The 22,980-nt window shown below is 36.4% G+C and overlaps 2 protein-coding genes across 2 annotated transcripts; both read right to left on the bottom strand.

Annotated features, from left to right (window-relative positions):
• Positions 1-3,362: 3,362 nt before the first annotated feature.
• On the bottom strand, positions 3,363-9,605 carry LOC120280607. The gene is made up of 9 exons (XM_039287484.1): positions 9,132-9,605; positions 8,854-8,948; positions 8,405-8,484; positions 7,856-7,897; positions 7,638-7,765; positions 5,777-5,957; positions 5,337-5,515; positions 4,365-4,613; positions 3,363-4,276 (listed from the first exon to the last, which is right to left on the bottom strand). The coding sequence occupies exons 1-9, from the start codon at positions 9,512-9,514 to the stop codon at positions 4,027-4,029; spliced, it is 1,587 nt and encodes a 528-aa protein (XP_039143418.1). The 5' UTR covers positions 9,515-9,605; the 3' UTR covers positions 3,363-4,026.
• An 821-nt stretch (positions 9,606-10,426) lies between these two features.
• Positions 10,427-21,961, bottom strand: LOC120280954 (GTPase Der). Its single transcript, XM_039287919.1, is given in 9 exon segments — positions 10,427-11,097; positions 12,005-12,142; positions 12,315-12,491; positions 13,608-13,733; positions 20,638-20,846; positions 20,928-21,184; positions 21,271-21,374; positions 21,376-21,496; positions 21,566-21,961. Coding segments are annotated over 9 exon segments (1,773 nt in total). The 5' UTR covers positions 21,892-21,961; the 3' UTR covers positions 10,427-10,782.
• Between the last annotated feature and the right edge of the window lie 1,019 nt (positions 21,962-22,980).

Genomic DNA, 22,980 nt, shown 5'->3' with positions numbered 1-22,980 from the left:
GACTTCTGAACTATTTCAACTTAATTCTGCCATGTGGTCTACATGCTAGTAGCTACCATCTCAAGTTATAGCCACACTTTTATTGATCAAAGTGAAGATTTATTATTCATCTATTATAACCCAACCTACTTGCTAGTGATGTTAAACAATAATATAATAATAAATGATAATGACCATAAGTTTTTATTTTTATTTTTATTTATTGTACTGTAAATAAATTAGCCACCCCAACTAATATTATGTGAGAAGAAACTAACCTTCAACATTTCACTAACCAAAAAAATAGAGTTACTATATTTTTAATATAAGATGGTATAACAATAATTATTTACAAAATATTAAATTTCAAAGTTTTAATAAAAAAAACAATCACAATTATATTTTCACCACCACCACCTTGTCAATTGGTTTTTGTTGGGTTGTCATCTATGGCTAGATAAATAATCTCTACAAAGATCATTTCCATAATTTTTTTTCTCTTATCTAAATATTAGTAATTTTTAAGACCTTATTTGGTTTAGGGTTTTCTATTATTCTTACTTTCGGTTTTTAATTTTTTTAATTATGAATAAATCATGAGAAAAATTTGAATTATCAACTCTTAAATAAGGAAGGGAACATACTATTAACTACCTTCTTAAGCGTGTCTTTTAATCCATCCTTTGTATCAATTATTTTTAATGAATTTTTGTAGTTTATTTTTTAAAGGTAAACCATATCAAAAGTTTTAATAATATTGATTTCACTTGTAAGATATATTGGCAGTGTTTTTAAGAATTTTTATTGGTTTGACAAATGCTATACTAAGATATTGAAGTGATTATTAAGGAAAAGAAGGGTTGTAAACATTTTTAAATTTTAAGTTACATAAATAATTATAACATTTTTAGGTGAAATAAACCACTATAGAATTCTCATATTTATGTTGATGATAATAATAATAATAATAATAATAATAATAATAAATGAAATAAAATTAAATAGTACTCTATAATAAAGCCATTGAAAGGGAAATGATTTAATATAATAATAATTATAATAAAGAACCTAGCTTTCATTGACTGATAGAATGGCTGCGTTCACACACATCCCCATTTATTTTTGTCTGGTACTTCTACAGTACTACATATGAGCTACTCTTCCTAAAGTAAAAAATAAAAGAATAACAGAAATAGTGAATAATACTATTTTATAACAAAAAACCAAAATACCATTTAATTTTTTTTAAATGAAAGTTTAGTTAGCTGAAAAACTAAAAAATAATACAATGCGATATTTTCACATATTACATTATATAATTGGTGGTGAGGTTCAAACAAGTTGATATTAAATGTTGTTAACTTTGTTATTTTACTGTAATAAAAATTATTAAAAACCCATAAAATATATAATATATTTTTTTATCAAATGCCTAGTATTAGCTAGTTCATTTCAGTGATTTTTGGTCAAGATTATTTATTTTTTTAAATAAACTCCATTGGTTGTTTGGTTATTAAAACAAAAGTTCAGTGGTTTTGGTTATTTGATAATTTTATATGATTAAAAAATGCAATAAATTATTTTAATTTAAATTTGATGCATAATTTGAATAAGTATGACATGAAATATCTATAATAATATATAACCATATATCAAATGAAAAATGTCCTCTATATATGTTAAAACAAAACTATAAATTTTTGGCCCATCAATTTTTAAAAGAGTTAAAAAAACTCTAAACTAATCACTGGAAAGGTACTAAATCCCCATCTTACATAGTTTCGAAATCAAAAATCACACGTTTGAGCGACCCAATTCTTTATCATTTGAATTAATCTCTATTTTTTTAAAAAACTATATTAAAAAATATTAGTACAATGAATCTTCAACTATAAAATAAATAAATAAGTAAATAAATATTATTGGAGAGCATCAATTAAATAAATATAGATATCATTCATGAAAATAAAAACTTTGTAAGATCATGATAATAAAGGGGGTTGATGTGGAACAAGAGATGAAGCATAGAAAAGGATGGATTCAGGTTAAATTAGATTGATGTAGCATCTCTGATAATAATCCAATAATTGGATGCATAAATAATTTATTTATTTATTTGTTCTTATTTGATTGGATACTATTTTGAGATGTTGTCACATGGGACTCAAATTAAATTCAATCATCCACTTGCACTACTGTTTGAAAATGATAGGGAACATGCAAACATATTCATTAGCATTAACTTTTTTATTATTATTATTGGAAGTAAATTTACAAGAGTTTCATCCCAGCAAGTAAACACCAGAAGAAGCAATATTGATACAAAACTTTCTCATAATAAGGTGCTGATAATAAAAGATTTTTCTTCTTCACAATTTTAAGCAAGACAATTAATACGGTTGTAAATGAACCGAGTGGAGCTTAGCCATGTTCAAGTTCGGGTCGCTTTTATTTTAACCGAGCTCAAGTAGAACCCAAGTTTAAATTAAACTTTGTTTGTTAACCCGGGCTTGGCTCATTAAGAAATTCCAAGACTCAGGCTCAGCTCATTAAACTTGATAAAATTTGTTTTTTTTTTTTTTTAATTCAATAAAATTATTGTTTGAAGTTTGTTTAATGAATCACATTATAAAGCTATGTTTGGCTCAATTCAAGCTCGAAGATCATTTAAGGTATAAAAACTTATTAATGATACTATTAATGACTATTAATAATTTTAATAAATGAGCTTGTTAAAGATACCATAAATGAGCTTTTAATAATACTATAAATGAGTTATTACAAGTTTTAACGACCTAAACTTGACAATATTCAAACTTGACTCATTTATCTTATGAGCTTAGAAATTGAGCTCACACATCACTCATTTTCATCAATTTTAATAAACAAACCAAACTTTTTGAGCTTTAAATGAATGCATTGATTCATATACAATCCTAACAATTACCTTACCTCACTTTTTCTTTTTTAACACGTTATAAAAGGTGAAGCATGTACATACACAAAGGAAAAAGAAGATCAATTTTCCCATGGGTTCATGCATAGACCATGCCTTGCTCTTACATCCATGAAAAAAACATATATATATATATATATATATAATTTAAAAATTGAAAGAAAGGTACCTTTTTGCTCCTCTTCCCATCAAAAATGATGCCCAAACAGCCAATAACTTTTGCAATGCATTCCCCCAACAAAAGCGCACTCACTAACCACTTTCTAGTGGGAATGATTCCCGCAACAATGAAACAAGATGAACAAAAAAGTGATGCAGGTTCCACACTAATAACAACAGTAATATGTGCCTCCAAAGCACTAGGCCCACCATTACAATGCCTCATTTATGTCTTTCTATAGCCATCAACCTTCTCACAATCCCCTGATAATAATCAACACTTGATAGTCATTGCATCATAGAAAGGAAAGCACATGAACAAATTAGTGCACAAACTGTTCTCACACATGTACAAGATCAAAATGATGTTGGAGAACCAAAGATTCCTTCTTGGTTTCTTTAGTATATATATAATAGAGCACTAGAGTTGTTTTCAGAAAGGAATGATAGCACAAGACATGCTTTTTAACATGAAGAATATAACTCCATGCAATCGGTGAACAAGTATACAGTTGATGGAACCTTCTACTCCGGGGAAACTAAGCATAAGAGTATAATAAATAGAGCAGAATATCTGAGAGATTGGATTGATCTGGACATCTCATACAGAGCTGATACTGAACCAACATGTTGTTATAGCAGAGTTGCAATTGCCTCAAATGATATTCTCATTGCTTTTGTAATACTTCTCAATAATCCTTCATGAAATGGCTTCAACTAAGCAGAAAAAAATTATGTCTGCATGATATTTACTGCCGCTAACTGCTTTTATCTGAAAGGTTTTCCAATGCAGTCAGATCAGCAAGTAGCTTTCTGAATTAGTTCCGGTAAAATGTGACTGGTCTTCAGGATTCACTATGTGAATGTTGAATGAGCTATCTGGTAGAAAATGCATGAGAAGGGTGAAATCTCTGAACTTTATAATGTGCTTGTCATGAAGAGTTCATCCTTGTTATGCTAGAGTAGTCACCCACATTAGCTACAAAAAGAGGATCCTTGTCTTCATCGATGTGTGCTGACTTTTGGCTTGTTTCAAGCTCCCTTGTAAGATTTTCCATTGTCTTCTTCAGGGTGGATATGCTTGCCTGACCATCACCCATTGAGATACCAACCATAGTGATTTTGGGGAGAAGAGGATTTGGTGGTGTTTGAATGACATTATCAGTGTTTGATCCTCGTGCTCTGCCAAAAAAGTGGGATGTAAATCATATAAGGAGACAGGATTACAAGAGTGGGTTGCAAATGGTCAAAGAGAATAGTAGTAGTGAACCTTGTTTTTGACTTGCGATCTATTTCGGGCTTTTGCTTCTTCCTGTTCATCAGCGACAATGGATTTGGCAACCAGTTTCCAAACGGGAACCGGAAGTCTGTGTGGCTTGATGACTGCCTTCGATCTCCTTGATTGCCATCACTTGACTTAAGGTTTGATACCCCAAGATTGCTCTGGGTAATATCAACACCTTCTGAGTTGTTAGAAGAGCTGGTTGATAGAGCAGCCTTAGCAAGAGAAGCCGCACTCCTGAAAACATTGTTTTAAATCAGTAACAGAGAGAGGATGCAAATACAACAGTAGAGAAAAGGTATAGAAATTATTTGTTAAATTCATCAGTTGAATGCTGAGATAGAGTTATGACAGTCCATTATGTTCTAGTTAGGGCTGCAAGACAACAACTTCACAACTTGGACAAAGTTATATGTAGCACACAACAATTCTTGACAATGTCAGGCACCCAGTATGATTATCTTTGCCCACAGTTTCCGGGAAAGAATTAATTATATAAGTACTTAAACACAAAAAATCATTCTCTATGAGTTAATTCAATAAGATTGTGCCGAATAATGCACTCCTTGAGATTTCTACCTATATCACTTTCACCTGGGGCCCTCTCACAAACCTTCATCAAATCATCTAGTACATGAACAGGTTGAATCAAGTAAAGGTCAATTTTATATAATAGGGGTAAAATTTAAAAAAAAAATAACCATCTTTCTCGGAACACCAGTTGATGCATGCATATGGAAATAATGTCACATAACAGCAAGGATGCCATAGATCTAACAATTAAAAGATCATACCACTGCTTGTTAAGTAAAAGCAAAAATTGAACATAAAATTTCCAACCAGATATTATAATTCGCGGCAAAAGCAATCTAATGCCTTCCAAGCAACCAAATAAAATTTTAAGGTGCAAGATAAAGTATAAACAGTTATAGGCAAGCATAAGTACAAAAAGCTAAAAACCTTTCTTCGAATGAATCAACCATATAAGGAAACTTTGGTTGAATGCCAGTGGCTTTTCTTAACCACTTGTTCCCCAATAGTACTTTATCAACAACATCAAGAAGCTGAATCTCAGCTGCTTTGGATATGATACTAAGCGGTATGCTTGAGTGTCCCATTTCATCAAGGACTTCTTGGACCTGTAGCAAAGGATAAAACACATATAAGAAATAAGGTACATCTCATGAGAGGAAATGGACCAAATGGTGAGAGAAAAACTAAGAAGGCTATCACTAATGTTATCCGCAAAATCTAAAATAAATAAAAAATGAAAAAACATTGACAGCATTTGATTGGTAGACCAGTGAGAAAAGTCAGTTATAATCTTTCACTTGAAAACTGAAAACACTCAAATATTTTTCAACAATCTCAATAATATATATAGTTTGCTTATTGAATACCTCAGGAGGCTCAAATAAGCTATCCCCATTTTCCTCAAACATTTCTGACGTTAGGCTATCATCAATAACATCCCTTCGCCGTTGTGAATGTCTAGTTTGTATTAAAGTGTGAAAATGCTGATCAATTGAAGCTTCAAGGATATTATCTAGCAGGCTTTTATCAAAAAAATAAGGTGTGTACCTGAAAGAGAATCAAAAGAAGCAAATAGGATTAAGTATTCCACTATGTTAGATTTAATAAGACTCTGCGAAACGATGAGAAGTGAGAAGTAAATCAGTGGATAAACAAAATCACTAAGAAACCACATAATAACAAATCCAGAGAGACAAAATAAAGCAGCCAAGCCAATCACGCTAGGATTATCTTTTTACCAATTGGCCTCTTTTATGATGAAGGGCCCCTGTGATTGATGGGCATGCGGTTAGCTTTTCAAGCAAAAGGAAATTATTTTTCAGGTAATAGTTGAAAATCAGGTATGTTATTCCAAACTAGTTTTCTCAATTATTCGTATTCAAAATCGCTAAGAAACAACATAACAACAAATCCAAAGTGACAAAATAAAGCAGGCAAGCCAATTATGCTCAGATTATCTTTTTACCAATTGACCTCTTTTATGATGAAGGGCCCCTGTGATTGATGGGCATGTGGTTAGCTTTTCAAGCAAAAGGAAATATTTTTCAGGTAATAGTTAAAAATCAGCTATGGTATTCCCAAATAGTTTAAACAAGATAAATCTCAATTATCCATATTCAATCTTACCCTTTTCCTGCCGATATATGGATACAAGCGCATGATCTAAATCGACCCAGTGTTTCTAAATTAGTTGGGCAAATAAGAGCTTCTGCTTGAAAAGAAATCTGTGCTTAATGTTTTAGATAGAAAAGACTACTTCTATCTTGTCTTTTTTTTTTTAGTTTACTTTGCTGTCGGTCCTAATTCTAAACTCTTGTCTAAGACACAAGCGAAGCTACTGGTAATTGCGGGGGGACGGCATCCTCCTATACTATAATAGTTGGCAGTAAAAAACAACCAAGTCATCCGCGCTGATGCTCCCTCAATCTGGACAGGACCATTCTCAAATGGCATAGATGATCCTCCAAGGATTCGCTATAAACAACCACATCATCCAAGTATACCACCACAAACACGGGTCAAAATTCTTTGGCAGGGGTCGGGATGTGGCCTCTAACTATTTAAACCAGACCTCATGCTTGTCAATCTTTAGCTCTAACAAGCCACACAATATGATTCATTAAGAAGAGTAATTTGAAAGAAAAAGGAAAGAAAGAAAGAAACATGACTGATATGTGGTTTATAATGTTCTTCACAGCTTCCATTTTCAAATGCAGGCAGGCACAGAAGGTGGCACAAATACTTTACGGAAACAAGTGCAGGAAAGTTGTAGAGAAAATTATGTTTTCATAGAAGGGTGAGGCCTAAAGGATGTAACGAAAAATCATGTAGCCATAATAACAATGAATGACGCATGGCAGACCAACTTTTATAGACAGTATACCAAGTAAACAGGGGCACAGTGAAGAAGATGAAAAGCAGGCTCAGAACTTATTGGAGGGCATAATAGGTTTTATGTCAGATCCCATACAGAAATGGTGTGGAATGGGAACAGGAACAGGGACAGGGACGAATTTTGAGTATGATTAGAAGCTGATAGACCCCAACTATTATAGTACCAGATTCATTAAAATTAAAACACCCTAGTTCTAACAAATTAACAATAGCAACATCTAATTGCCTCAGGTGCACATTCATCATATGGAGGCCGTGTGTGTGAGTGTGTTTTTGTTTTTTTTTGGTGGTTGCTGAAGTGTGCAGTGTATCATAACAGGAACAGCTCCATACCACTTAATCCCATCATTTGTTGCTATTGCAATGTTTAAGTTCTCAGCTGTAAACACAGGTACTCCATCCAACTTCTTCTTCCCACTTCTTTGGGGGATTGCTTTAAGAAGTTTATTAGCTGCCTTGACCTGAATTTAAACTGATTGGTTGAAACTTAAAAAAAATGCTATCCAATACGAATTAAAAAAAAATAAAAAAATAAAAAATCCAGCTCTCACCTGCTTTTCATTCGGTACAAACTGGAACATGTGAGGTTTTTCCTGGAAGAGAAACAAAGAAAGTTGTTTTAATTATATGAATGGAATAAATGGATCTGTGTAGCACAACATAAAAGGTCCACAGCGTATCAAATTGGAAACATAGATAGCAGTTATAATGTAAAATAAAATAACCAAGCAATCTGGAAATTTCTAAAAGATTATGTCACCATGCACCCAATGATAATTCTAAAAGAACTGAACTGAGAATGAAAATTATCATAGTTGGGACACGCTTGAACTAAGGTTGATTGAAATCTTTTTTGCATGCATTGTAGATCATGGAGATGAAGGTTTTAAGTCACTTTGATCATTGGTGACTTGGCCTTTTATAGGCTTCTAAAATATCAATGTAACCAAGCATCATCCTACTATGACTAAAATCAGAAACAAGTTTTGATTTTAGAATGACCATGGATTTATCTTTTCATTCTTCATTGTCAAAAAATTAATATGTAAAACAATTACTGTTACATAATCACGTTCCAATCAATTATAAAAGGAACATACCTTGAAATGTTCATATGCAACATCAAGTCTGCATGCACCCACCATGCCAGTTGGAACATTCAGCTTTTTAACATATGTAACTAAGAAAATATAATGAGTTAAATTGCAGTCTTCAATTATTGTCAACAATAAAAGAAAAGGTCATCAACTAATTATGCCATTAAAAAAGTCATCAAACTTCTCACACAAATTAAATTCAATCAAGCGTGATTAAATTCAATCAAGCGTGGTCGACTTGTTCTAAAGGTTCTCTAAATACTAATCTAATTCCTTGAGTAGTTACAAACATGAAATTATATTGAATTTGAAATCCACAGCAGCAGTGCCATATAAATTATTTCCATATGAGGAACTTCTTCATTAAACACAGAGGAACTTGGACACCACAAAAATCCCTAATTCATAATACAATGAATAGAACAGAAATTTTATAGAATCAAGCAAGGTACCAGCATCTGTTAAATCCATAAAAAAGCGAAAAACAGGGCCATTCTTTTCACTCCTGGTGACATTCGCTAGCATCTTTTTAACCCAAGCAGGAGCTCTGCAAACCAAACAACAAGCAAAAAAAAAAAAAACCAACAATCAATCCCTAGAGTACCATATAAATCAAAAACATATTTTTTAAAAAATCAACAATGTAAAAATCCAAATTTTTTCAATTTAAACACATAACCTAAGAATTCGCATCAGACTCAGAATTCAACAGATGAGAGAAAGAAAGAACCTCTTGGTGAGGAAGGGGATGTCGAAGTGGGTAGTCACAGCCATAAGGCCATTACCGGACGGGTCAAGCATGCTGAAGACTTGGCCAACGAAGGCAGGGCCAACACCCTTCGAGCCCGAGCTCAATCCATCGATCCTAACACTAGACGCCAAATTCCTAATGGCCGGTGAAGGCGATGAACGGCCTCGGCCTTCGTCCTGGTAGAACGAATTGAAGGGAAAGACAAGAGGGACAGTCACGGAGGTGGAGGAAGGTACCGGTGGTGAGCTGGGCTTGGGGAAGGGGAGGCGAGAGAGGACACTGGAAGCAAGGGATTCAAAGGAGAGATTGAGGCCATGGTGGTGAGGTTTGTCAGAGGATGCGGAGGAGAAGGAGGGAGGCATTGGAGAAGGGTTTGCTTTGGCCGGAGCTTGAGAGCTCGAAAACACTCTTCTTGGAAAGTGATCCTCAAATCCTCGCCTTTTTTTTTTTCTTGCTTTCTGGTTATATATAAAAAAAGACAAAATTTTTTTATTTTATTTTTATATTTATTTATTTTTTTAGGGTTTGTTTTAAGGGGAAAAGAATTTATTATAATAATATGTATTTATAAAAACATATTTTTTTGTTAGATGAGTGTGGCATCTGAAATTTCAATGTGATTTTATAAATATAATTGGCATTAGGTTCAAAGGTGCACATTATATTTTTTTTATTTAAGTAAAAGATACAAGTGTTTTTCTTTTTTTTCTTAATTTTAGAGAAATTATTGGGGAACAGAGAGAAATATCAAGGTGACAACAATTCTAGTTTTTTTTTCTTATTTTTCTTTAATAAAATCATATTTTTCTATTTTTCTCTTAAGAAGACACATGATCATGATTAAAAAAAAAAATGTAGTAATACTATTTGCTGTATATATATGTACAGTGATGCATTTTATGAGAGATATTCATTCAATCAATATATTTCGCTGGTGATATAAAACGTTGTTAATCTCCAAAAACAAAAATTAATAGGTATAATCATTCAAATATTCTATTTAATAAACCTATTATTTAAAAACAGTTTAATTTCAAGCAAATTCCCTATGAATGTGTGTGTGTGTGTGTGTTCAAGCACTCTGCCCACTACTCAACCAAGCAAATACCCAAAATTTGATTTCCCATACCAAATGTAGATACCACTTAAAAACAGATCACAAATACTGTAATAACTGACATGAAAAAAACTGTAAAAAAAAAGAAAAAAGAAACAAGATAGAACCAATACTAACATAGCCACCTTCTCAATCAATATAACAATAAACTAGAAACTAGAGCCATATCCCCTATGGGCTTGCTAAGTAAATACTGTTTCCTTTTGCAAAGTTTAGCAGCAAACTTAAAGCTTCAAATTATGTGCACAGAACAGAAAATGATATCAGAAGGCAAGTATTGATGCCAAAAGTTCGAAGAGCCGGTAGAAAGGCAAAAATGCAACTGTTGTGTAGATTCATGGGTAATATTTATAGTTCAATAAAAGATCATACCTCATGACTTCTTCCTTTATGTAACCATAAAGATGTTTAGCGTGCCTCCAATGGATTCGATTTCATTGAAGCTTGCTTGATGGTAATAGACAGCTTTGGAAAACAATGCTTTCTCTCTTTGTAAGCTAAGAAGCTTGTAAATTAGGAAGGAGCAGGTTCAGTGTTAGCAGTTCTTTTATCTGATTTAACTCTTACTTTCACCTTGGCAGGTGGGTGGTTGCCAGAGCTGTTGCCAATTGCCTTCCTAGGCACAGACCTTTGCATGATACGTATCGGTATTCCTCCCAAATTGAAGTCTTCTTTCAGAGATTTCATCAGAAATCTCATATCTGTATCTAAAAGCTGCGTCTTACCGCTCACAAAAGCCACAAAAGTAGGTGGGCGAGCTTTGACCTGAGTGAAGTATTTGATCTTTGGCTGAGTGGCTTGGTCCTTCCAGGAGTGCCTGCTCATAACCTGTTGCATGAAACAAATGAAAAAAAAGAAAGAGAATTATGTTGGCAGGAATTGTTCTTTGGCTTACATATTTTGATAGGTGCAAACTGTAAATTTTTTCCATTGTCTGACAACTTGCACTCCTTTCATAAGATAAAAGATGCAACAAGAACAAAAATGAAGCAAAATGTTCTCTGCAAAGTAGTGTTTTGGATTTTAATTAAGGTGAAGTATTTGAGATGTAAATTTCCTTCTTATGTTTAGTCACATGGAAAAAAAAAAGATGCATAACGAAATGCATGAAGTTTATTGTGGGAGTTGCCATTGAACTTTCTTAACTTCTCACTTCCCTCTATATCCTTAAATCCAAATAGACAACGAATGTCTAGTGATCATGTGTACAGAGATTTCGAGGCTTATTCTAAAGCATGATAATTACTTAAGATATGTATGAAAATTGAAACAGGGTAAACTGGGCACAATCAAGCAAGATATTTGAAAAATGAGTTGGAGCCTCAAACGTAACAGATCACATAAGAAAGTAAGGGGCTAATTGTGCTGGAAGACATGCTGAAGTGTCATAAAAAACCTACTGACTGGAAATAGCCTCATAAATATGCATGCAAAAAAAATGCTGCTCAGAAAAAACCACCAATGAACAAATTACGTTCATGGGGGATTTCTTAAAAAGCTCAACAGTCAACACCCCTAAAAATATCATTAGCTTAGTAGGATCAATTTTTTCATGACTTGGTTGTGGCATCATATTCACCCAATTGGAATCATTGGATCACCAGGAATTTACGCAACATCATAGCATTACCAAATAGAAACCTATCCTTCAATATTTTTTGTCATATATGAGGAAATAGGAATAGCACAGTGAAAAAGAGCTCAGTACTAGACAGCACCAAACCGGTTTTTTTACCTTCCTCAACCAACGGTTAAGACGTGCTGTTGACAATCTCGAGCACCACTTTTGGTATGTATCCACGACTTGATGCATGATAGCTACCCGACCCCTTCCCTCCAATGCAGAAACAAACATAACTGGTACACCTGTGACCTGTCAACAGTGAATAATAAGTGAGAAGATATGTCATGGATCTTCATGTTGCTTTGGTGCTATGTGCAAGAGAAACCATCCACATGAAGAGAAATACAAGGATAAAATACTCATGGAGTGAATATAATACGACAAAGCAAAGCCACCACCGTTAGGAGAATAGAACGCAAACCTGAGGTATGACTGTCTGTATTTCTTTGGGAACAGCATCAATAACCTTCTCAAATAAACTGGACCCTCGGAGAAGATCCATTTTGTTCACAATAACAACCAGTCCACGACCTTCTTCTATTGCCCTTCTTGCTATAACTACCTCATCATGTTTTAAGCTACTCTTGGTTTGTGCAATCTGGATATTAAACAGTAAAGTTAACAAAAACAAGTGGGTGGAATGAAAAAGGAAATGTAAGACATCCCAACTTCCACAAGATACAAAGGATGTCATTTTTATCTAAGGCCCCAGCCTTTGCTACATGATTATAATTTTTTGTATACTATCACCATAGACACAATGATATAAGGAAATTTCCTTCTTACAATAAGATGATTAAATATTTTCAAGGTTAAAACACAATGGATAGTTGCTGAAGGTAAGTAATCAACCCCAGTTTACCAAAAAATAAAACATAAAATTGCAAGTCACTTATGCTTCGGCCATATTATATGTTCACAAACAAATCCAAAACCCACCAGAAAAAAGCATAAAATTCTTAAATACAGCATCCCACCTTTGTTGAGAAAGCAAACATAGAAACTTAAGAAACATTCAATTGGATGAATATGGCAAAGTGTGAAGTAACAGAATGGGGAACCCCATCCATAAGGAAATTGAGGATTCTAACCATGTAGATTAATTGGTGAATTCATTGAACATAAAAGCCTCAGCAGCATTACTTTCTGACAAGATGCATGAACCATCAATTAAATCCATGGAACCAATTTTCTGAAAGTAAAGCTGTGGCTCATGCAAGTGATAGATGCATCAAAAGCCGTCTGTGAAGGTACTAACCAATAACCACATTAGAAAGGAATTCAGATTTCTCACTTAAATACTCTCTGGTAATCAATCAAAAACATGAGTATATGCTTGCTCCTATTTTCAGTGCTTACAACTATAAAGGATTTTCAACAGTTTGTAATGCAAACTGATAAATTACAAAATTGAGAAATGGACGTTATCCATCGCCAATAACAAGTGAAAAACAAGATGAGAATCTTAAAGTTAAAAAAGACGATCACATTTTAGTAACTGACAGATATTTAGGACACTTGTTATTGAAAAAACTATCTCTAGTTTGTTAAGTGGTGATTTTCTTTCTTTTATTCTCTCATTCAAATAAGAAAGTGACTGTTCCCATGATTTTTCTTGTCAAACAACCTAGCCATGTGATCAACAGCAAAAGGAAATGGATCTAATAGTACTACCACATTTGTATCCTCCTTACAACACATAAAGTTGTTGTACCTCATGTCCATCAAGCACCAAAGCTATAATATGTGCCCTCATAAGATTTTTCCTTGATTGCACCACACTTAGGGATGATGGTCCTTTCTCTTTCCCCGATCTGTGCAGCCACCCTGCAGTATCAACCTGATAGAAAATAGTTTATAATCAAACAGTACGTACTTAACAAGACTAAGTGAACAAAATGAATATTTCAGCAAAGCAAAGGATTTTTGTATATAGTGCGTAAGAGATGTTGAGAGGACAGAGATGAAGCGTATAGGAAAAAGCTTAGATGCCTGAACTTTTTCCAGCACTGGATATAAAGTTATAAACCAAAGATCAAGAAAATGTAAGAGAATTGAAGAATAACATTTTTGACAAAATTCCCAGCTCCAAATAATAAAATATAGGATGAAATGTGTAGTCACCCTTTTTTCTCATAAAGTTGGGTGAACATTGCTGGAAATACTAGGGGGCCAATTCAAAACTTTATTTTTACAAACTTAGAAGAATAGCAAGCCCATTCGCAAATCTCTCAGAGAAACAGGAAGTCATCTTCCCTAGTTTGAGAACCAAACTAGTGCCTGATTTGGTACTGTATATCACTGTACATATAACTACAAAACTATAAACAACCTAAACCTAAACCCTACCCTAAACTCTAAACCCCATAAACAAATATATTCATAGTTACACAGTAAAAAAAAAGGGACTTGCCTGGTTTTGAAACCAGGCAAGTTGAGTATGAGAAACATAACTATCCTTAATCCTCCGAGTTCCTGCAATTTAAAAGTTCTTAAACACCACTGAAGGTCTAGATAAAGAACAAATACTTTGACTGAGCATCTGAGCGTCTCCCTGCGTCTTGCTCCATGCTTCTCCGGCCTCTCTTTTCGGGGGTCACGGCGCAATGCGCCCCTTCCCCAAAACCTCCTTTCAAGCCTCCAAACGTTGCTCATGGTGCCTCATGGGGAAAGATTGTTGGAGGATCCTCTGAAAACCCTAAACCTCCTGCCCCCTCATTCTCTCTAAGGAGTACTTTCTAAAGGCAAAAACTCAAGTCCACAGCAAAGTGACTATTGATGAAGACTCCTGGTCCCAAGTTCGCGATGGTATGAGAACTTCTCTCTATGCTAAATTCCTGGGGAAGTCCTTTCCGCTAGATGAAGCTAAAGCAACCCTTATCAATGCCTGGAGATCTTGGTCGTTTCAAAGTTTCAGATCTCCCAAACAGCTTCTATTATATCCAATGTGAAAAGGAGAAGATGCATTCTCGCCTACTCTATGAAGGTCCCTGGACAGTCGCTGGGAGAATCCTTCAACTTGTCCCCTGGCGCAAGGGTTTTCAACCCACTTTTGAGCAACTCTCTGCAGCCACAATCTGGATACAATTATACCATCTCCCCATTGAGTTGTGGAATAGGGATATCCTCGAGACGGTGGCTTCCCACTTCGGCAAAGTCCTTAAAGTCGATGACCATACGCTTTCTAGATCCCGCACTAGATTTGCTCGTGTGTGCATCGAAATCGATCTAAGTGCACCTCTCCAACAGGGCGTCTGGATAAACTATGGTGACAACTCCATTCTTGTTCTAATCCAGTATGAAAAAATCCGTGTCTTTTGTTTCAGGTGTGGAATCATAGGTCATGGTGAAGCTCAATGTTTAAAACCTGGCAATCGTATTCATACCCACTTCTCAATGCCCGTATCAGTCCCCGCCGATGTGCCGATGATGAGTGAGACGAGTATGACTATTTATGGGGTAGGACCGGAACATTGTCGCTTCCATAACACTGACGGCATAGAAAATGATCCAGTTGATGTTAATTTCTCATCTGAAAACGATCTTGGCCCGTGGTTGATAGCTCGCCGTCATCGTGTTTCCAGGGAAGGACGAGGTGATGGTGCTCTGCCTCGTGGACTCCGAAGAGATGATGCTCCTGCTAGTGACACGTTGGCCTCCACTGTTGAGCCTAACCGCCACGTGGAAGGCTCGCTTTCTCCCCATGCAGCCCATGGAGGACTCACGAGGCGTGGCAGGGGGAGTTCATCTTCTGCTTACCACGTGGCGCCCCATCTAGCCGTTGATAAAGGAAAAGCCCCTTTACTTAATGTTACGACTTGGGAAACTGGTGAAAATTCATCTCTCACGTCCCATCCGCCTCCTCCCTCTCTCGGTACTCAAAAAAATCCTGTTCATACGTCTCTTCAGCCCCCCTCCCCCTTTGAAAACCTAAGACATCTTGTTGATATTACGCCTCCAACGACTGTTTCCAATGCTTTGAGAGCTACTGACGTGACCCCTCACAGCTCCTTTCGTCCGTTGCTCTTGTTCCTACTTCGAGCGGTCCTAATTCGTCTTCCCACCAAGCTCTGGTTGGAAAAATTGAGGAGGCCCTTTCCCATAACAATGCTGCTGACCCTTCAAAAGCTTCGTCTAAATCTGAAATGGAAACTGATGAAGAGGATGATTCAGAAATGGAGACCAATGAAGATCTTGAAGTGGAACCTGACGATGAAATGACATTGGTCCAATATCAAAGAGATGCCAAACTTGAAGCTCTTGCCCGGAGGGAATCAAGCAAGGCTTAAAGCCAGTCAAAGAAGGGAAGAAACTCTTCCTAATCTCTCCTTTGAGTTCCCATCCTCTATATTTGTTTCTCTATGATTGCTCTAAAAATATTGTGTTGGAATTGTAGGGGGGTCTCCAACTCTTGCACTCTTGATCGAATTAAAGACTTTATGAGCAGAATGCCTCCTTCCATCATCTGTCTTGTAGAAACTAAATCTAATACTTCCAGAACTGTCTCCTTCTGTAACTTATTTCAAAAGAACTGGGATTGGGCTGCGGCCACTGCGGCTGGTTACTCAGGTGGTATAATCATTCTCTGGAAAAGGGAGCTAGGTCTTGTTACTCCTATTCTAGGGACTAAAACCTCTATTCATCTCGTAATCTCGTCTTCTGTTTCCTTTTCTGGGGTTTTATCTATTATTTATAATTCTCAACGTCTTTCTGATCAGAAACTGCTTTGGAATTCTCTTTCTACCCTCATGTCTCTTGATCTTCCATGGCTCCTGGCTGGTGATTTCAATGCGATAGTCTCAGCTAGCGAGCATAAGGGGGGAAATTTCCGCAACTATTCTTCTAAAGCCAAAAATTTCTCCAATTTTATCTCTCAAAATAATCTTTTGGTCCTTGGTTTTTCGAGTTCTAATTTCACTTGGTGCAACGGTCACTCTCGCTCTTCTCGTCGTTGGGCCCATTTGGACCATTTTCTCGCCAACATAAATTAGATCTCAGGTTTTGATTCCTATGTTAATCTTCATCTTTCCCGCACTAATTCTGATCATTCCCCGCTTCCTCTTACTGCCAAAAAGGGTGCTCACCTTCCTAATAAAATTTTTCGTTTTGATAATTTCTTACTTGACTACGATGGTTGCCAAAAATGTGTCACTCAAGCTTGGTCCAATGCTAGCAACTCTAATCCTCATTACTCTTTCACTCAGTGTGTGGCCCACACCAGATCAAATATTATTAAATGGAAATCTGCAGGTCTTCGCCCCATTGATGTGGAACTCTCCAACATCAACCAAGAAATAGCCAAAATTGAAGCCACTAGTCCTTCCTCTTCAAATGCTTGGACTGATCTCTGGCTTAGATCTCTCTACAACCATCATAATGCTCTTCTCCGCCAAAATTCGCTCTATTGGTCGCAACGTGCTAGAATGCAATAGGTTAACAATGGTGACCAAAATACCTCCTTCCAAAACGTCACCCGCATTCGTAAGCACAAAAGCAAAATTTCTAAAATTTCAGATCTTTCAGGTAATATTTTTGAAACTCAAGAGAATATCAATGTTTGCTTTCTAATTTTTACTCCTCTCTGGACTTCTCACTCCTCTAAAAACTTAGACCAAATCTTCACTGCTCTTCCGAGGGATTTACCTTCGCTTAACAGCTATGACTGCGAGACGCTGATCAAACCAGTGACCAAACAGGAGGTTTTCAGTGCTCTCTGAGCTATGGCTAAGGGCAAATCCCCTGGTCCTGATGGTTTTACTGCTGAATTTTACCTCTTCTACTGGAATCTCCTTGGCGACCATCTCTTTAGCCCTATCTCCTATTTCTTTAATTCCTCTAAGCTACCCTGCACCTGGAACAAAACCTTCGTGACTCTCATTCCTAAAATTGATAATCTAATTTCCGCCCTATCTCCCTTTGCAATGTTTCTTACAAAGTGATTTCTAAAATCTTGGATACTCGCCTGAAGCATGTTATCCATAATTTTATTAGTTACGAGCAATGTGGTTTCATTCCTGGTCGCTCTACCTTTGATAATATTCTGGCGACCCAAAAAATTGTGCATTCTCTGGAATCTGATTCCAAGTTACCCCCTAGGATGTTAATTAAGGTCGACATTGAAAAGGCTTTTGATACCATTGAATGGCATGCCATTCTCGCCACTCTGCACAAAATGAAATTCCCGCCCATCTGGATCTCCTGGATTAAAGAGTGTATCTCTTTCCCTTCTTTCTCTCTCATCATCAATGGCCATCACTCAGCTTGGTTTCCTAGTTCTAGAGGTCTCAGGCAGGAATACTTTGTCCCCGCTCCTTTTCAACCTAGTTACTCAAAATCTCACATCCATTCTGAACCATGCGCTCTTACTTAACCTTGTTCTTAGTTTTGACCCTTTTATCAGGCAGAATTTCAGCCATTTAATGTTTGCCGATAATTTACTTTTAATCACCAACGCCTTTCACAAAACTGCCAAAAATTGCCTTCTCTGTCTGAATATCTTCAAAGACCTCTCGGGTTAAAGCCCTACCTTGAACAAATCCACCCTTTTTGTTCCTTCCTAGTGCAATTCTCACCTAGCTAAATCTATTTCTAAAATCCTCAACATCAATATAGGCAAATTCCCCCTCCAATACCTTGGTGTTCCTATCTCCCCCAAAAAACTTTCAGTTTCCCAGTGTCAGCCTATGATGGATAGGATTGCTACTATTGTTAACTCATGGAATAATTTTACCCTCTCATTTGCTGGCAGAATTGTTCTGATTAACAGTAGTATTCTCTATTCCCACCTATTTTCTTTCTGTCCTTTCCCTGCCTGATTCCATTATCAATGATATTTCCAGATTGGCTAGGAATTTCCTTTGGGGTGCTAGTAGTAAAAAACGTGGTTTCCATTCAATTGAATGGAATATTGTCACTCAAAATAAAACTGAGGGTGGTCTTGGAATCAGAAACTTGTTGTATGCTAAGCATGTTCTCATGGCCAAAAACCTTTTTGCGGTTCTTAATGAGGATGATAAACTATGGGTCGATATTTTTAAATCCAAATATCCCAACTGGAAATTTGCTTCTCATTCCCACCATACATCTTCTTGGCTCTGCAAAACTATTTCTAAGGCAGCTGATTTCCTTGGTTTTAACCTCAAAATTATTTCTTACAACCCCCTTTCAACTAATATTTGGTCTGATCCTTGGTTGCATGATGTCTCATTTGCTAAAAAGCCCACCTTTCTAAACATGGATCTCTCCTTGAATTACCTCTCTTGTGGATTTAATCTCTAACAACTCCTGGAACTTTAATGTTATTAAGAATCTCTTGGGTCCTAATGTTGATCCCAATTGGCTTACCAAGGTCCATATTTCCTCGGACTAGGGAAATACTTGGATTTGGTGGCCTAAGACTTCTTATACCTCTCTGGCCTCTACTATCTACTCCTCTTTGAATGATAATTCTGACTCTTCCCACTGGATTGATTGGAGTAAAATTTGGAAGCTTGATGTAGCTCCGGGGTGAGGACTTTTATCTGGAAACTTGCTCACTCTCGGCTCCCAACCTGTGATATCTTCTATAATTTAAATTTTGGTCCTCAAACCTCTTGCATTTTTTGTAACTTGGTCCCTGAAACCGCCTCTCACATCTTCTGGAATTGTCCTTATTCCCTAAACTGCTGGAGCATCACCCTAAATTCCTTAGGCCTTAGAAATTTCAATATCAACAACCTCTCTTCGGGAGCCTAACTTGTTTCTAAATTTAACTACTCCTGCAATCCCCATTTCGGCAAAGTTGTCATTGCATTTACTTATTGGCTGATCTAGAAAGCTCGCTGCAACGCATCTTTAAGAAGATTTTGCCAAAGTTCAATCTGATCTCTAACCATGCTTGGGGTCTTGCTATGGAGTATTCAAAGAAGCAGAAAAAAATCTTCAGGGAAGTTCCTTTAAACAATTTCAAGTCTTCCATTTCCATTTTCTCTGATGCATCTTGGATTAATGACTCTTGTCATGCCGGCTTAGGTTTTTTGATTACTCTTAATGAGAATATTTTTGTGTTAGCAGGCACCACTATTGCCACTTTGGACTCCCCAATTCTAGCTGAAGTTGCGGCCTTAATCTTAGCTTTGGATGAATGTATCAAGCGAAACTGGTGGCCTTCCCACATTTTCACTAACTATATTGGTCTCATAAATCTTGTTAAGGATTTCCAAATCCTTGTGGCCTGGCACCTTGATTTGGAAGCCCGCCGGCTATTTGCTCTTCTTCGTCAACTCTAGAACCCTTGCCTTGAATATATTAATAGAGAAGATAACTTGGTTGCTGATGTCCTCTCCAAGCATGCTCGCCTCAATCCAGATCTTTCTCTCTTTGCCAAAGGGATGCAATTACCTTTCTGCCTTTACGATGCTTGTTCCTCTATGAATATTGTTCTCTAGTTTTCTGTTTTCCCCCTGTTTTTTCTTTTTGAGCTACAGCTCTCTTTAAAAAAAAAAAAAGTACTTTCCGTTCCATATTTTTACAACTAATCAGGTCCTAAAGTAGGCAAGAAATGCAAAATCTTAGCGGACTATCCAAAAAATGATAAATAATATATGTATCAAAGACAGGAAGCTGAGAATGACAAACTTTTAGAGAAGAATCAAACTAATTAGATATAAGCAAAATACTTCATGTAGAAAAAATAAAATTAACATTAATCAGAAGAAAAAGCAATAAATTAGATAAAGTAAGAAAACAGAGAACTTGTAACTTACCAGGTAAACAGTGCGCTCTTGAAATTTGAACTGAGCTCTTATTGAATCTCTTGTCAAGCCAGCCTCTGGTCCAACCAAAACCCTGTTTTCCTGCAACAATGCATTAAGCATTGTTGACTTTCCAACATTGGGACGTCCAACAATGGCCAGCTGCAAGGGCAACTTGCTCTCTTCAGTCTCTAATGGAGTATCATCTTGAATTTGCTCATCTGGAATTTAGAGTAGCATATAGACCTTGCAGGCATACAATGACTAAATTCAAAACTACACTAGAGATTCGATCAACGTACCACTAGGACTCTGGAGAACATAATCCTCAAGCAATGGGCGAAGAATCTCATAAAGCTCCGCCATGCCAAGCCCAGTCTCGGCCGATATAGCAACAGGATCACCAAAGCCCAAACCCTGAGCTTCACCAGCCGCAGCAGTGATGAGGCCCTGTTCATCCAGGGACTCCGACTTATTCATCGCCACAATAATGCGTATCCCCGGCGCATGCTTCCTCATCCATTGCCCAACTTCAACGTCTAGAGGTTGCAATCCATCCCTTGTGGAAAAAAAAAATTCAAATTTTGCCATTTAAAAGCAATCAGAAAGAAGAAGAAAGGCTAATAGAGAGTGATTGAAACCAACCGAACATCGATCAAGAAGATGGCGAACTGGGACCTAGCAATGACGCCGCCCGTCATCTCCGTGGTTCTACTTAGAATGCTCCCCGAAGTGGCGGCGGTCTCTAGGGCCGGCAGAATCGAGCACGCGGAACCGCAGGTCGCCGAGCTTCGCAATCCCCTCGCGAATATCCCGAGTGACATGATCATCCGGCGTGTTATAAACCAACGCCTCCCTCCGCCGTATCAAGCTTCAAAGATCGAACACCTTGAGAGAGCTAGAAAAGCGGCCAAAATTCAGAGATTGAAAGAGCTCTCACCGGTTAAAGAGAGCGGACTTGCCGACATTGGGACGACCGACGAGGATGACGGTGGGGAGGAGATCCGGGTCGATCTTCGTGAAATCGATCTTTGATTTCTTCAACGGCTTGGGCTTGGGTTTACGAGGTGTTGCATCATCACAGAAGAAGGCGGAGGAGCTATGGAGCCATGGAAGCCGGACCAGAGCTCCATGACAAGGGTTTTGCAATTGCGAGAGATAGCGGAGTGGGGACGGAGAGTGAAGGGATGAAGCACGGGTGAGAATGGAAGAGAGGCGAGCGGCGTTGCGGTTCCGAAGCAAGCTCCGGAGCAAGGACTGCGCCATGGCGTCGACGGCGGGGTTGAGCTTCGTCGCCGGCGAAGCGAGAGGGTTCAGACCTCCATCGCAAATGCGCGAGAATGAAGCGTAACGGGTCGGGTTGGTACTCAAAACGGGTTTCGGGTTTCGGATTCCTTGCATCCGAATACCCGAAATCCAAATCACTCACGGGCCGCACAGTACCGGTGACGAGCAGCGCCCGGCCCATTAACTTTTCTAAGTAAAAAATATTAAAAAATTCAATAAAAATAAAAATACAGAAAATGAATTTAAGAAAAAACAATATAGATGAAAAAAATTAAAAAATAAAAAATGAATATGTGATATATTACAAGAATAGTAGAATAAAGTTTTGTATTGGGAAAAAAAATTAAACACCGTAAAATTATAGTGATATATTAAATATTATAGATGAGAGATAGAAAGAAATGGGTGTGGAGAGAAAGTGTAACAGAATAAGAAACACTAATCATAAAATTGTACCATTAACAAAAACAGGTGATTTAGTAATGTGTAATTTATTTATTTGTACTTTGTTATTATTTTTAAGCACAATAATACTATATATTTGAACAATATAAATGCCTGAAATTAATTGAGTTACAGTGATAATTATGATCGTAGATTTAGATCAAAGAAAAAATTCTTACAATACTTTTGGTGATTGAATATTTTTTTTATTTTATATGTAAATTTGGTTGAGAGAAAAAACAAGATTAAAAGAATTTTTTTTCAATTATTATGTGGAAATTTTTTATTTTCGTTAATCAAAATTTGGCTTAATTAATAGTAATAAAAATTAAAATTTTATTGTAAATAATAATAATACAAGTTTATTAATTCTAAAAATTTTGAAAATAACTATTTTATATATATATATTTATGCAAATAATTAAATTCTATAAAATTAAATTTATTCGATTTTGCACCAAACATGGTCACATTCCACCTGTTCACGCATTTAACTTCTATATATATACAAAAAAAACAGGTCAAAAATTTTGACTTTATATCAATATGACAAGACCTAATACGTAAATAAAATAAATATATATATAATGATTCATCCATATTTAGCCCTTATTTGGATTGGCT

Source organism: Dioscorea cayenensis, chromosome 17, assembly GCF_009730915.1.
Source record: "Dioscorea cayenensis subsp. rotundata cultivar TDr96_F1 chromosome 17, TDr96_F1_v2_PseudoChromosome.rev07_lg8_w22 25.fasta, whole genome shotgun sequence".
NCBI classification, from domain to species: Eukaryota; Viridiplantae; Streptophyta; class Magnoliopsida; order Dioscoreales; family Dioscoreaceae; genus Dioscorea; species Dioscorea cayenensis.
This window is presented reverse-complemented; position numbering and strand designations above follow the sequence as displayed.

Bases quoted from the DNA above. Each gene is read 5' to 3' on its own strand.
- LOC120280607 (XM_039287484.1), bottom strand. From the start codon at position 9,514: ATGCCTCCCTCCTTCTCCTCCGCATCCTCTGACAAACCTCACCACCAT. The intron at 7,766-7,855 runs GTGAGAGCTGGA...GTTTAAATTCAG, and splicing joins TTGTACCGAATGAAAAGCAG to GTCAAGGCAGCTAATAAACT. The intron at 4,614-5,336 runs GTTTTTAGCTTT...CAATGTTTTCAG, and splicing joins GTTGATTCATTCGAAGAAAG to GAGTGCGGCTTCTCTTGCTA.